This window comes from Alligator sinensis, unplaced genomic scaffold, assembly GCF_000455745.1.
Source record: "Alligator sinensis unplaced genomic scaffold, ASM45574v1 scaffold388_2, whole genome shotgun sequence".
Lineage (NCBI taxonomy): Eukaryota > Metazoa > Chordata > Crocodylia > Alligatoridae > Alligator > Alligator sinensis.
Window position 1 is genome coordinate 1464622 of NW_005842102.1, and position 15442 is coordinate 1480063.

Sequence of the window (15442 nt, forward strand, 5' to 3'; positions counted from 1 at the left end):
TGTCAACCTGGCACAGATGTGTACAGTTCTTTAAAAGACTCTGCAAGTGAAGAGTGCTGCCTAATGAATCAGTCCACTTTTGTGGACGTCTGGGTTTTCCATCAAGTCCTAATAAAGCTTGATTTATAATAGAGCTGATGAGATCACAGTCCAATGTGATGTGACAATAAGCAAGGGTAGAGCAAATTCCATGAATTCTAAAGCTTCAGCCATCTGTGTCAGTTTGGGAATTTTAGGCCAGAGGGCTTCTTTAGCTTCATGGCTGTGAAGTAAACATGGACAAGAGAACTTGAATTTCTTGGTTTTATACACATTCTTCAGGACCATTTCTCTAGAAATCCATATTTGTATCTCACTATGCCATAGCAGATCTAAAATTAGAAGTTTTAAGTCATGGAATATCTTTAAAATCCTAGTAATGCAAAGAATCTGTTTGGATGTTGCCTTCCTGTTGGAAGGATCTTATTAATGAGGACAAACAGTTAATGTCTCTGGCACTAGGTTCAAGTAGTTCAACTCCAGGGAAGGCAAGAAGAGTCTCTATTAGGTTAATGCAGTTTAACTGGAGTAACTAGTAAAATGCCAAGTATCTCAAATGCATGCGGTCTTGTTAAATATAGACAAGGGCTGGATGTGACAAATGGGCACCATCTAGATTAGTTTTACTAGGTTAGTCTAAAACCTGTACAGATTGGCAGCCCATCTGTGGTGTTCTTCAGGGGGATGCCTTAGATGCGAATCCTGCACAAATTGCCGTTAGCATTCTAGTCAAGTTGAAATAGCCATTGCAAATGAAATGCATCTTCTAGTAGGGGTTGAGATTCTGCCGAAGGAGATCTGTGAAGTGACATCTTGTACCCTCCTGCTTCTAGATTGACTACCACTACATATCCTCTCAGGGATTTCCCATCGAAGGTTGGGCTGTTGTCTATTACATCACACACTTGTAAGTATGCTAGAGGTTGACAACATAGTCCTCGTGTTCACTTGAGTAAGAATTGTCTTGTGACCAGTTGCTGTAATATACCTCCAGTAAAGCCTTACTTGTGTCTGTATTACAAGTTAATTTTTTCCTTTAGGTGTGTATTGTGTTGCTACTTCTAATTAAACAGGATTTTGCTGTTCAGGTCCTCTTGAAGGATCTTTAAGTCAAGTGAGTTCAATATGGTACAGCCCAGATAAATTCACTTTTTTTCAGTAGCCAAGCTGTGGAGCTGAACCCATCCACTTCTGCAGAACACTAAAGTGATTTTTAACACTTAAAATTAAGGCAACATTTCAAATGTAAACTGCAGTATTGTCTGTCTGGGACTTCACACAAATGGTTCCAGTCTCTACTATTTCTGCTTGGGGGGCGGGGGGGATAGAATGCTACAGCAGAATCAAAGTGAGATGAATAATTTGCTTCTCACTTCTAGTCCTGGTTTGAAAAAGGTAAAAACATTTGGCTCATGACAGTTGCTGTTCTGGACTTCAAAGAGAGGGACTGTCGGGAATCTTTTTGTATAGGACAATCCCTAGTAACTATTATTAGGTGTGACCTATTTGATGCTATAATGTTAGTTGGTGCTAGGTTTGAGAAAATAATGCAGTATTCACTTAATGATGAAAATTCTTGTTCTGAAACTGATCATAAAATTCTAATCTGGAAGGACTATATAAAATCAGTTCTGGCTTAAATTTCCTGACAAAATAATACACATGAAAAGAGCCAGCCAAGAACCTTAACTTGTTTACTGCCCTTCCCTGCTTTTGTGCATTTTATTTTTATTAAAACTGCTAACAAAGTAGTCGTGTAAGTTTCCCCCGCAGTCGGATTGTTTTTTGTAAATTAGCATTGAACTGATGGTAGCAATTTTAGAGGCAACTGTATCTTAATGTTAATGAGTCTGTCTGCTTTAATTCCATAGGGTACTAATGTAACACTTAAGTCAGAGCTCTAATTGTTTTGAAAACTACCAGAAATCTGAAATTTCTTCTTTTTCAGTAACAGATCAATTGATTAGAATAGTGTAAGGCATCTTACTGACTTTTCATCCCCTAGCAGCTTAAGTCTGGTTCTTTTGTAACTTAGTGCAGGGTCTTCAATCTTCTTTGCAGCCAGTATGGGGAGGCTACTGATGCTGCAGGCTGCATGCCAAGAAGCAGTCATCTTAATTTTAAGGGGGGGTGCCTCTTAAAGCGCACCTACAGGGGGTTGGCACTTGCAGGTGGAAGAGTAAATGAGTTTCTAAAAAGAAATGCTTTGCTTTTATACATTGAGGCTCTGTTGTGTAGCTTTTCATTCTGGAATCTCATTCCCTTGCGAGTGTGAAGGGAAGACGGTTGCCAGTTCCACTAGGAGACTTCAAATTCTCCTTCAGACTTTTTTTTTTTAAGATCATAATGACAGATGCATAACTCCCTCAGAATGCTAGCACTCTGTGAACGCTTGTAAGAAAAGTCTCACGTTCCTCTGCAGTGTGCAGGCATAAGTGAGTAAATTTGGTTTTCTGTTATAAATTAAATGTTTGTCAGTTTTTCTAAAGAAATACATTTGCTTGAGTTCGGGGTTTTGTTAAAATTGTCTGCATAAGAGATGACCAGGCAGAGTGGGAGTGAAGTGGGATAAGTCTGTCACTACAGGCATCTGTTCCTTTTTCAGACTGAAGGGTGCTCTTCTGTTCATCACCATTGCACTCATTGGAACTGGCTGGGCTTTCATTAAACACATCCTTTCAGATAAAGACAAAAAAATCTTCATGATCGTCATCCCGCTACAGGTGAGAACAGATCTGCAAGAATCCATGGAAACTTTTTACATTTCTTCGGTGATGTCTAGTTGCAGGTGTTACCTGTGATGGCAGGTTGCATTAGGGTACTGGCCATGAAGCTAGCAGTCTAAAATATTAGATTCTGTGAACAATCCTGTCATCCCATTATTGGTGTGGTGGAGTTCAGGTTCCAGTCTCTTGGTCTCTGAAGATGCAGTGTGTGGTCACTCAAATGACTTTTCTCCATGATGAGTGGCAGATACAAGGATTAAACAGTGGGTTTTGACTACATGAGATGCATTTACTGGTATTGGAGCAGAATTTGAGCCACAATTTGAATGATCAAACAAAAATCAAGGATGAGTGGAGACTATTGGCTTCTGAAATATTGGAACTGGGTGGGTTAAAAAAACCACTTAGCTGAAGAGTCTAGAATTGGGACAACAGAAGTAAATATCCCCAATGTGTTGCATAGCCTGAGCTCCCCTTCTGCTCCAGAAGTGAAAGTAGATACAGGAACTGAAAGGGATAGTTCCAAGGCCTGTTGCCTCCAGTAGCATAGTCTTGTGGTCTTGCTAGTTTTGTTTTGCAAAATCAGATGCACAAATCTTAGCTGCCATTTGGACATCCCTAGAACTGGTGCTTCAGGCACAAAGGACTGTATCCCATACCCAGTTGAATGTGTGGGCCTGGAGTTTGGCCTTCAGAATGCATCTTCTGCCTGCGTGTGTGTATGCAGTCTTCATTACATACTTAAGTGAATGCCTTCACTGCTTATCGCTGGCACTGCAGATCCAGCACAGTGGAGTGAAAAAAGATTCTGATCCTTTCTTGAACATCAGCAGAAATTTAATTCCAGTTTGTTCTTTTGGTATGAAATCTGTGACGGTGTCATTGAAAACATGACCTTGTCACAAAAGTTTTTACAGAGGAGGTATTGAGTGTCATGACTTAGTTGATGCACAAGTTCTGTCAAGGAAATTAGGCTGACTTTTTTATGGAGCTGGCAACCTAGAAAATCAGTGCAATTGATTGCAATATATCTAGAGTCATTGGCAGTTTCTCTACAAGACACAATACGCTTGGAGCTAATTTGGGTACCAAAGGGAGTACACCTGTGTTAGTAGAGCTGCTTGATCCAGGTGAAGAGCCAGCTATACTGCTGCTGGCACAAGAGCTGCTAGATTCTGGGTTAACTTGGACATGTCTGCATCATAGTGTGTTGACCTTTGCAGACATACCCAGAGTTAAGGGTGGGACTCTATGATGGCACTTCAGCTCTTTGTTCTCAAACTGATAAAGGCTTACTGTGCCCTATAGGTCCTGGCAAATGTGGCATACATCATCATAGAATCAACAGAAGAGGGAACCACTGAATATGGGCTGTGGAAAGAGATCCTGTTCCTGGTAGACTTACTATGCTGTGGGGCCATCCTATTTCCAGTAGTATGGTGAGTTAATGCATTTGATGCACTTGGCTTTAAGGGTCCTGATTTCTTTGGGCAGTGTTGCTGAACTCATGGGTTTTGACTCCAGAGGGTGGGTCTCAAGGTGGTAAAAGTGCAGTGTAAAGCAAAGAAAGTCTCACTCCTCACTGAGGTAGAATATTCTTTGTCCAACCTCTTGAAGTGCATACATTATGTAGGATCACATTCTCTTTTCTGGTTTGAAAATGTTTTTATTTTGAATAAGGGCTTGTCACCTGAAAAAAGATGAGACGTTTTGGTTTGAGAAACTAATAATGTGATATTGAGCTTTGGTTGACGAACACAGCTTGGTAGGTGGGTGTGAACTGGCAGGGGATTTGTTTGGCAGCTTGGAGGTGCCAGTGAATTAAGAAGGCATATTGAGTCCTGTCCCTAGAAGACCAGGGTCCGCAAATGAGCACCAGTTTGTTTTCTTGGCTTTCCACACAGGGAAGCAAAGGCTGAAAGGTTATGGAAACTGAACTTCTCCAAGGTCACTAGGTGTGAGGGCACTAAGAGGTTTGGGTCCGAAGCAGCGTAGGGAACACCTCTGAAGCTGCAGAAGTCTAGAAATGAATCAGAATAAGGGAAACAGATTGGGTAGTAAAACATCCCAGGATTCTTGCCTGTAGTGTGAGTATGTGAGCTAGCTTCTCTTGTAACCTCTGCCTTGCTGCCCTTTACTTCTGCTGGAAATTATCTCCTGGAGTAACAGGGGGTGCCAAGCTGATATGGAACTAAAATGAGGGACCCTAAAAGGTATGAAGGAAGAAGTTGCTTGCCTAGCTGCTATCCATGTTTTTTCTTTTTTTATTCGGAGCTTTCTTTATGCACCTGAACTTTTTTTCAAAAGTGCTGGTCATTAAAGATATAGAAGCATGTTTTGTTCCAGTGATCTGGGATGGAAAATCAAGCAGCTAGATGACAACCAAATGGTTTTGGCTTTCATCCACAGTTCCTATGTATTTACTTCGCCGCTTGAAGGGAGGAATCCTGTAAGGAACATTTCCTTGCCCTTGTTCCACTCTTTTTGCCAAGGAAACATTGGCTAAACAGAACTAGGCTAAAACATAAATAACTCTGTTAAATGCTATCTTTGGTCCTTAAAACAGTCATTTAGCTGCAATGTTTATCTACTGAATTCCATTTTAGCCTTAATTAAATCAACAGCTTGATTTAAATGAGCAGATATAAATGGGCTGCTGGCTCCTTTGAATAATACAATTGGAAGAATTGTCATATTTTGATTCTTACTCCTCTAGTGTAACACAGAGGATCCTAACATATTGGAGGGATAACCTCTAGTTCTCTAAGTGTGCAGCACTCTCCATGTTCCTGACCTTACTTTGGAAAGCTGCTGCTCAAGATGGGTATGTTGCTCAGCAAATGGAATTAAGGAAATGGCAATAGAGTTCCACCTTGGTTTGCTTTGGTCAAACGGGGTTGTCTTTTATGCAGTTTAGTAGTTGGACAGAAGACTGTCTAAACTCATACTGTCATTTTGCCATAACATCTGTAGGATCTTTCAACAAATCATTGTGTGCCATCTACCCCCTCCCAAAAAAACCTGATGGTACTTTCAGGTTTATATATGTATTTTTATATGGACAGTGTAAATGAAGCTACTTCAATACCAAAGCATTAAATTGTGTGGTGTTTTTCTTATGGTAAAGGAACACTTACTGGAGCATAGTGTAAAAATTGTTCTCACAGATTCACAGAGGTTTAGGGCTGGAAGGGACCTCATGAGATCGTCGGGTCCAGCCCCCCTGCTCTAGGCAGGAAAGACCGCTGGGGTCAAATAACCCCAGCAAGATGTGCATCTAGTCTCCTTTTGAAGATCTCCAGGGTAGGTGAAATGCACTCTCAGGGCTAGAAATGTACTTCTGCAACTCCATGGGTACAAAACCCTTTTTCTAGAAAGCTCTTGTATCTAAGGAGTTCCTCTCCTTTTGAACAAATGGCAGTATTGCCAAGATGTTAGTATACGTAGACATTAAGGTTTGGGGTTGAAATCCTGAGCTGTACCTGTGGATAAGTCTCATTGGAAATGATGGGATAACTCATCTCAGCAAGGTGAATAGGAGTTGGTCATTGAGATTCTGTTCTTTCAGGGTGGCTTTTGCACTTGTGACATTTACTGTTTAGAGCCATGAGCTGTGATCACCAATTTCAGGGAAAAGAGCTTAAAAAAGCAGTAAGATGCCAGCCACTTGGCAACACTGTGAGTAGTAGCAGTTTTCTCATACCAGTGGAAAGTACTAAAATGGATAATATCCAAGCTGCTTATCTTCTTGGGTAGCTTTCCAGTGGGTAAAGCAGGTCCTACTCATCTGTTTTTCTCAGCAGTAGAGGGCACTCCAGTGCTCCAATTTTAATATATCTGGCTTGAGGAGATGGAGATGGTAAAGAGTGCTACGTATGCTCCGGTTACTTGATACTTCCCCTGCCACTAACCACTCGTGGAACTCGCGCTGTCAGAGTTGACCAATGTTGAGTTAAATTTAGCACTCCACTATTATAGTGAAAACTTGTGCTTTATTTTTCAGGTCAATAAGACACTTACAGGAGGCCTCAGCAACAGATGGGAAAGGTAAGTAATCTGCATCTTTTTTGCTGCTTCACACTAAATGTCAAAAACTGCTGCTGCCTGAGTTTCATCTTTCAGTGAGCTTTAGGTTTCAGGTGTCTTAGAAATGTCTGTCCTTGAATGAGTGAGAGAATGCTGATTTTTTTTTTTTTTAACACAATAACCAATGCTGCTTGGGCAGCACTGAGATGCTTATGCCAATAAGGTGTTTGTCACATGACTAACATCTGTTAGACAAACTCTCAGAAGTGGTACCTAAGTAAAGTGGCATTTCTCCTCATTACTTTGACTGCTGGAGTACCCTGTACATAAAACTTTTGCTGAAGAACCCTGCTGTAGTCCCCTCTGCAGTATCTGAATTTCCTGGAAAGCAAATGGAGGTAGAGAGGGCAGATGGCTTGTCTGAAATGTCATTGACTTCATAGCAAAGCTTGAAACAAATTTCAGGAATTATTATCTTTACTTGTGTTCCTGTCCGGAAGGAGGGAACTGAAAGAACCTGTTTAGAAACTAGTGTAAATTATACAACAGTGACGACTAAGCGAGCTCCAGCTGTTCCAAAGTTTCCTAACTTGCGTATTTCTGTACTTCATCTTTATGGGGAGCTGGTCAGAGAGGGGAAGTATGTTTGACTTAACTGTCAGCTGCAGAAGTGAGGGGAAGGGGAGGTTGGAGCATAAAACCTTTGCAGTGTTTGGCTTTCCTGACTTGTCCTCCTGCTTCTCTAGGATCAGTACTCAGCTCACATGGTTGCAGATCTCCATCTCTTGACTAAAACTGGATCGCTTTGGCAATACCTAATACTCTCCAATACTACTGTTACTGAAGCCTAAACCTTCTTTTTCAGGAGGCAACACTGTTAATACGTACTATTGTCTACTCCTTGTTCCAACCCGTTTGCATGCTTCCATTTAACTACTTTTTATTCTCTTCTTCTATTCTATCTTTGCAGTTGCAGCTTTGCAGCTTCTTCCAGTGTGAGGTACTACAATTGCAGTTCATGTTAGCTATAGGTAGGGTGACCATACATCCTGGCTTGGCCAGGACAGTCCAAGCTTTCGAAAGCTGGGCCCAGCTGGTTGGTGAAAATTAAAATGAGAGTCCTGGAATCACAGGGGCATGGGGTGCAGTCCAGCACGAGGAGACAGAGTGGCATGGTAGAGGCTCTGCCTCCTTGCCGGACTGTGCCCATGCCCCTGCCTGCTGGCTACCGCTACCTGCAGCAGCGCTGCTGATTTGGGGTGGGGAAGGGGTGGGGCAGTGTCCCAGGTTTCCTTATGGTCACCCTAGATATAGGGTACATCAGTGATCTAGTGGGCAAATCGTAAAATTAGAAGCTTGGATACTGATTTCAGGTCTGTCACTGTCTTACTGAGAGACCTCAGGTGAGTTGCTTAATATTGGTTTCCCAGCTGTAAAATACAGATGATGGTTTGAAAAAAAGTAGCTTCAGGGATGGAGAATGTTGTAGAAGTATTAAGTATTAGATTTGCTACCAGAAATGCAAGCAAGAGCTGCTAGCATTAAACACTGAATGCAGACTTTGCTATAAGCAATTCTTTGATAAAACAACATGCCATGTTGACCCAGAATATGAATCTCCCTTAAAAATGTATATCTCTTTCTGGTCTGCTTTGTTATCTGTCTCTGGATCAAGGTATACTTAGATTCTAAGCTCTCTGGAGCAAGGTGTGGGAGTGTGTGTGGTGCATGGTGCCAAGCCCTCTGAGGTTTCTAGGTGCTGGTACATATGCCTGGTTGTCTGGCGTGTCCTGAGTACAACACTGTTTTGAAATGAATTCTGACAATACGGAGATGTCTTAATTCTGTGTCTAGGGTCTACCTGCCCTAAGAGTGATGATCAGAGCCTGAGATCCAGTGTAATGGTAGCAGATCATAGTGCTGTGCAGTTGGCCAGTCTTTTTCACAAGATGGTGCTGTAGAGTTTGCTTAATGTTCAAATGAACTGACTGAAAGAGATAAATGAAGTGGCTGTCATCAGAGGTACCCAACATAGAAGACTTGCCCACAAAGCATGGGACATGAAAATCAAGATTCAAGTAAAACCTGAATTTTTGGGGGACATACATTTCAGTTTCAGGTTGTAGGTTGGAAAGGTACAACAGGTCTGGCTCTTAATGTGTCTTACAAGTATAGCTATGTCCCTCTGACTGTCAGAACCTCTGAGCCTTTTCTCTAATTTCTTTATTTTTGGTTGTGAGACTCCTGTTCAGTATGGCTAAACACTATTCAGTTTGCCATGGATATTTGTTGAGGGGCTGTGACTTTATGCAATGCAAAAGTATGGCTGTTTTTATCCTTTCTTGCTGCATCCTCTGAACAGACAGGCTGCATCTACACGAGTGTGGATGTTTGTTTCCCCGGGGACAAGAAGCAGTGGCACACCTTGTGCCACTGTTGCTTCTCCCTGGGAAACACCTGTGCCACATGCCCTCTGACATGTGGTAGGTTACCCCGGGTGGGGTAGGGGAGGCTGGGACCAGCAAGTGTGCTGGCCCCAGCAGCTGTACCTGGGGTTCTGGGGGCCTTGGGGAGCTGTGGCCATGGCAGTCCTGCTGCTTGGAGCCTGGCTGGCAGCCAGATCTCAGGATCTTCCGGCATCAAACCCCCCACCCCTTGTACTGCTAGCTTGCAGCGCGGGGAACACCTGAATGTGTGGTGTGTGCCACTGTAGAAGGGTCTGTGGGTCTGCAGTGCCACATGCCCATGCTCATCTGGATGTGCTCATAGAGTGCATCTTTTCCCATAGTTCAGTTGCTTGCCATCTTTTTATAATGAAAAAGAGCATTGTGCCAGAAAGCTTATTGCTTAATTCTTAGTTAAGATACTAGTGGGGGCACCTGGGGCTTCACGTGACAGATATAAATGCAGTCATTAAAGGTAAAGTAATTATGCTATTGGTGATAGGATTCTCAGGAATATAAGTGGGAATCCTCCTGGTGAGAGGATTAACAGGAGCCTGGTGCCAGCAGTAGAATTGTGTGACGGGTCCCACCCTAGCTGACTAGTTCAGAGTATGAAAGATAATTTTGTTTGCATTATCAGCCAGACTTAATTTGCATTAATTTTTTTTAAATATAAAAGGATATGCTTAGCTGAAATCATGAGTGTCCTTTTCAATTCTGACTCTCTTGGGTAGTTTATACTACTGCTCTGAAGGCCCTATCTAGTCATGTAGGAAAAATGTGACTGGCCCTATCTGTAAATGGACTAGCATTCCTTTCCTTGATGAAGGTGAGATGGTCTCTCCTTATTAACTGGTGAGCGCTACTAGATCTTCTATCATGCACAGTAAGCACAGTGCTGCATGTCCTAATCTGAATCTTGCAGACAGTGCAGTCCTGGTTGAACTGCTTGTCACCTTGCCGGTCTTACTAGCATTACCTTTGAGACTTCCCCTGTTTCTCTCTCAAACTTCATTGATTTGTAGTTTGTTTTTTCTAAGTTTGGCTTCCTCATCTCCCTGCGACCAAACCCCATTATCACAGCGACTAGCTTTTCCATTTCCCCTCTTTGCACCTTGCCAAACTGTGCTCCTAGGGAGGCAGTAGCTACCCCAAGGTCTTGATTCTAGAGGAGTTAGTTTGGTGATTGGCTCTAGTAACACTGATCAATATAAACTGGTGGGCAATCAGCTCCATTGTCCCAAATTACAAAATCACTTCTACATATTGAGCTCGGTACCAATTCACCGGTTTATTTAATGTGGCTTGATCATCAAACCTGTCTAAATTTGCTTGTGCTTGCTTGATTAACACTACCATCTGGTTTCACTTCTTCTGTGTCCCTAGCCTTTATTTCATCTCCAGCATGCCAGCAGCCGGAGATGCTTCACCCCACTTTCTCTTATTCAGTCCTGTCTCGATCTTTGCAACCATACCTTGTTGACATGGAGGTCTCTGCTTCGCCTCTACCTCCTAGCTGCTAAATCCTCTTACCTTATAACCTTCCCACTGGTGAAGAAGACTTGGCTGCTTTAAGGAACCATGCACAGTTGTGATTCCTGTGCTGTTTGGAACAGTTGGATCAGGTCCCCAGGGACTCTTCAGCACATTATCCTAGCAGTCTTTCCCGCCCACACGTCCACTTAGCTGCATGTCTTGAACTATTTTAGCCGCATCTCAAACGGCGTGTTAGCTAGTAGCCCCCCTGAGTCTAGTTCAGTCGTGACTGCAGTCTGACTAGAATAGAAACTCTAAGTAAAAGGCTGCCTGACCAGTAATTGTATTTGCCAGTCACAGCTATGCTTGTTGCAGGCTCACTGGACCATCTACTTGCTCAGTAAAAGGGCCACTAAATACAGAGGTGGTTCAAGGCCAATTAGCTGAGGTTAATTGTAGTGCATGTCTGGAAGAAGGAATAGTAGATGACACATGACTTTTTCCTATTGTTCTAGGAAAAATTCTTAGCTGTGTGGGCAGGAGGGACTGCCAGCTGGGTGTGGTTCAGACATGGTACCTGTACAATTGGAGTTGCTACTCTGCCCTGTCTGATCTTACTCCTGTAAGGCAACCTTTTATTCTCCTAAAACAAAATGATTGGCTGTTGTCCTGTTTAGCAATGGGTATAATCATCCCTCTAGGCGGTTTTTTTTCCTCTCTTCCCAGTGTTTGGCAGTACATTTTAGAGCCTATAACTTGCTTTGTGTGTTCTTTGCCAGCTTTTAAAAGCTTGGCTGTGCTTCTGATCCTTCCCCAAATCTTTGCTTTCCAGACAGGATTCATTGGGCTGTCTGATTCAATAGTTACTGAAGATCAAATCTGTTTTGTTCACAAATCTAAATGCTTAGCAGTTTCCTCTGGTGGGTATGAAGGGAAGCAACCCTGCAGATTCCAGTGAAATGGCTTGTACGCTTTGTGTTTCATGCATCTACACTCACATTTTAGTGTCAGGGTGTTGCAAGAACTATGCATGGAGGAGTGAAGGGAGTACTGTTTAGTAAAATTTCTGCTTTTGAGACACTTTCCTAAATTCACGGTTGCAATACATGTCCCCTTAAACTCAATAACTTTACTCTTCAGTATGCTGAAAGCCCTTGGTATTGTTGGACAGGGTGAAGAGGAAGAATACTGCTGCAGTTTTTGTTGTGCCCCTCTCCTGTGTATGTGAAGAGAGATATGAAAGTTGGTGCAGTCTGGTCACGAACTGCTAGCTATTTTCTTGAAGCACTGCAGCATGCCAAAGTTGGCAGCAATATTAGAGGAAATACTTTGCAGCTAGTAGCTCCCAGGCAACCTTCCCTGTATGCTCTGCAGTGGGCAGATGATGATGAATTCCTTCATGCCTGCCCCCTAGTTTAGAAAAACTTGATCACTCTTCACTTTTAGCCCCTCTACTCCTGCTGCTACATCAAAGAAACACTGAATGAAGGGCATAATTGTGCAGGATGCAGCGAACCCTCTGCTCCTAATGACGGCAGCTGCTCATGTTGGAGGCAGGGGTACTTGGCAGGATCTGACCTTGAGTGGGGCAGGGGGGAGACACGACTTTTTGAGCATAACTGAGGGGGTTGCGAGTTAGGGGAGTAGACCTGTCAAATGTTTCTCTTGGAGATCTGATAATGTACTTGCAGGTGTCACAGATCTAAGTTATAGGTTGTATGACTGCTCTGATGGTTTCATGGCCTCATGTTTAGAGGTGCTAAAATAGGACATTTTTTCCCTGAGGTTTTTACTTGCGAGTGTGCATGTGACATGAAACTTGTGTACCAAACTCTCCTCTTTTTCCTACTAGAGTTTAGACTGCTGATCTCTGTGCCCTGCTCGATGCATATGCTTGGTACCAGAGCATACCATACTGGCTGCCACGCTAACCCAACCCGGCTTCCAAACTCCGCTTCTGGGCTTGGAATGTTTTACCAGCACTGAACCTGCAGCAACTTGGGGCAGTTGCATTCTTCAGTTACTCTTACAATGGGCAACAGGAAGTAGGCACATACTTTGCTTGATCCTTTGGGGATAGGAGGAAGGGAATAAGAAATCTATTTGGGAAGCTTCTAGTGTATTTTCTGCTGTTGGCGTGATGCACTTGTAGTGGGTTAGGACTGCCATAGCATGCAGTGCATTCTAGCTTTTTCTTAGTGCTGTTTGTTCTAGATGTTCCATTCACCACGTTCCATTGCATGCCACGCAGTTGTTTGGACTGGGTCTGCCTGTGTCCTGAGCCACAATCCTTATGGCTATTGCATAAATATTCTGTAACAGTCAGACTTGCTCGTCAACAAAGTTTTGTCTGCCCGTGCGCTGGGCTGTGATGGACAGTCTGACCTTTTTTTCCCACCTTTGTAGCCTGTTGTAGCATCTGAGATCAGCGTAGTAGACACTTGGAGCGAGACATTCTTCTTTCCAGACTTTTGTGTTGTGCCATTTTTGATCGATGCACATCTGAATATTGCAGGTACATGCTGTTTCAAATGGAGACGGAGAGGGGAACTGGCAGAGCCAAGATGTAAGTGTTATTACAAACCAGTGAGACACCTTCCTGTGAAGGGAATTAATTCATTAAATCCCTCCAAGGAGCGGTTGAAACATGACTGTGACTTTTCCTAATTAGTTATTGCACTTTGTAGAACTTGAGGGGCCCTCCTTCAGGTGTCTGTACTGCTCTCCAGTTAAGCACATTGTCCCTTAAAGAACCACTACATACTCGCCATGTTTCAGGGGTGTTGTTTGTAGCTGTGTTGGTTTAGGGACATGAGTAGATAAGGTTCTTTGGGTAAATGTGATATCTTTTATTAGACCAACTAATATTTAATTGGTCAAATAAAAGATATCACTTTTACCTGAAGAAACTATAACAGTAATTTAAGGATCAGTTATAGCAAGCCTGCTTATGAGCAACTCTTATTAATGGCCTGTGTCTCTATTACAAGACCAGACCCATGAGTGTTTAAAGCTGTCTTGCTTAAACCAGAGAAAGAGCATAACATCAGCTTCTCTACATACTTGCCAAGCCTTCATTAAGTTGCTGTGTGCATATTGTCCTTCTCCAGCACTCCTGTCTTATCAGAGCTCCAGATAGGAAGCCTGTCTGACTTCTAGGTTATAAATGCCAGCTGCTGTCCTGGCATAAATTCCCTCTACAAAAAGTTGTCAGTGGCTTTACATGTCCCATTCTAGTTACAGTATCTGGGCCATGTGTGTAGATGGGTTTTAAACTTACTTAGTGATCAGTCACAGCAAGACTTGACTGGGTTGCTACAGAGTTGAGTGTATTCAGTTTGCCAAAAAAAAATTGCATGAGCTACTGATCACCAGTACTCGTGAAACTGCCATATTGTCATTTTTAATCTCTTCAGTGCAGGACCATACTTTTAATTTGGGGGACAGAGAAACTGGCTGATCCTCACTGTAGTACATAAACATTGGTTCTTGTCCCTGGTGCAGTGAGGTGGCGTCTGAACACAGCTGAAGAAAGCAGCATGTTCTGATTATGTGAGCAAGCTAGCTTCCTATAACAGTTTCTTCATTTCGTTTCATAACTGTTGTAGTTTCTGTCTTCCCCATCTCTCCCCAAACCACAGGTGAGCACTGGGTATTGTGAAGCTGCATATTGATTATCCCTAGACAGAGATTTTTCAGAGCGGAGTTCAGTCCCTGTCAACTCAGGAAATATGCATGATGAGTTTTAATTGGCAATCAGGTCTTTTGCTGTCACTGCCCTTTTCCCCCTGTATGAATCATGTAGAATAACTCCTGCAAATGATGAGTCAAGGACTACTGAGCATCGATAGACTGGAAGTTTGAATCACAGCAGCACTGCAATGCCCGCCCCCTCACCCACCAAAGTCTGAGCATTCTAGTATTTGTGTTCAGTCTTTGGTGAGGGATTTAGTGAGAGAAGGGACCGGGGGGTGGGGAAATGACACAGGAGTGTATTAAGTCGCAAGCTCTTGGTTGTCACTCAAGCATAATGTTAGATGGTGTTATGCTGCATGGCATATCTTACTCTGATCTCTGAGTAACTCCTTCAGAGTGGGACATCAGGGGAACATTATGCCAGTTCCTATGCTGCACTCATGCTTATGAGTAGGCTTGGCAGATTTGAGTTTTAATAATTTTGACTGATAGTATCAATGTTTATTTTTAAGCATTTATTTAGATTTTTATTTATTTAAAATTTTCAGGATTGCTTGAAATCAGGGGTGTAGAGGGCAGACAATTCATTAATGACAGCATACTATTATTAGTAGTACAGTTTAACCGCCTGCTGTGACAAATGTAACTATCACCAGCTGAGTGGCAGAGCTGCCATCAGTCCCGGCTCTGCTTGTCTGTAGCTCCCTCGTCTGCTTTGCTACGTCATCTTCCTTTGTTCCCAGTCCTCTGGGGTTTCTGGGAGTTGCAGTCCAAACTACAGTCAGCGTCGTCCTGTCATTGCATACTTCATCATTTTTCTTGCGTTCCCTTTCTATAAATTTTGACACTTACTGATAGAATTAATTTTTCATCGGTCTGTGTGTGAGGTGAAATAGGCGTTTATCGACATTCACTGATTAAAAATTAAATTCTGCCAAGCCTACTTATGAGCAGCTCTTATTAATAGCTTGTGTCTCTATTGCAAGACTAGAGCCATGAATATGTAAAGCTATCTTACTTAAACCAGAGAAAGAG

General features: G+C 42.7%; 1 protein-coding gene across 2 annotated transcripts in view; it reads left to right on the forward strand.

Moving 5' to 3' along the window:
• Positions 1–15442, forward strand: part of GPR107 (G protein-coupled receptor 107) — a 54966-nt gene that overhangs the window by 16127 nt on the left and 23397 nt on the right. The window contains exons 11-15 of one of the 2 annotated variants that reach the window (XM_025204934.1): positions 873–946; positions 2645–2762; positions 4074–4204; positions 6769–6812; positions 13227–13277. In XM_025204934.1, coding sequence (XP_025060719.1) covers positions 873–946; positions 2645–2762; positions 4074–4204; positions 6769–6812; positions 13227–13277 — 418 coding nt within the window. The remainder of the gene's footprint in view (positions 1–872; positions 947–2644; positions 2763–4073; positions 4205–6768; positions 6813–13226; positions 13278–15442) is intronic. The other variant, XM_014520282.2, reaches the window with a different exon arrangement.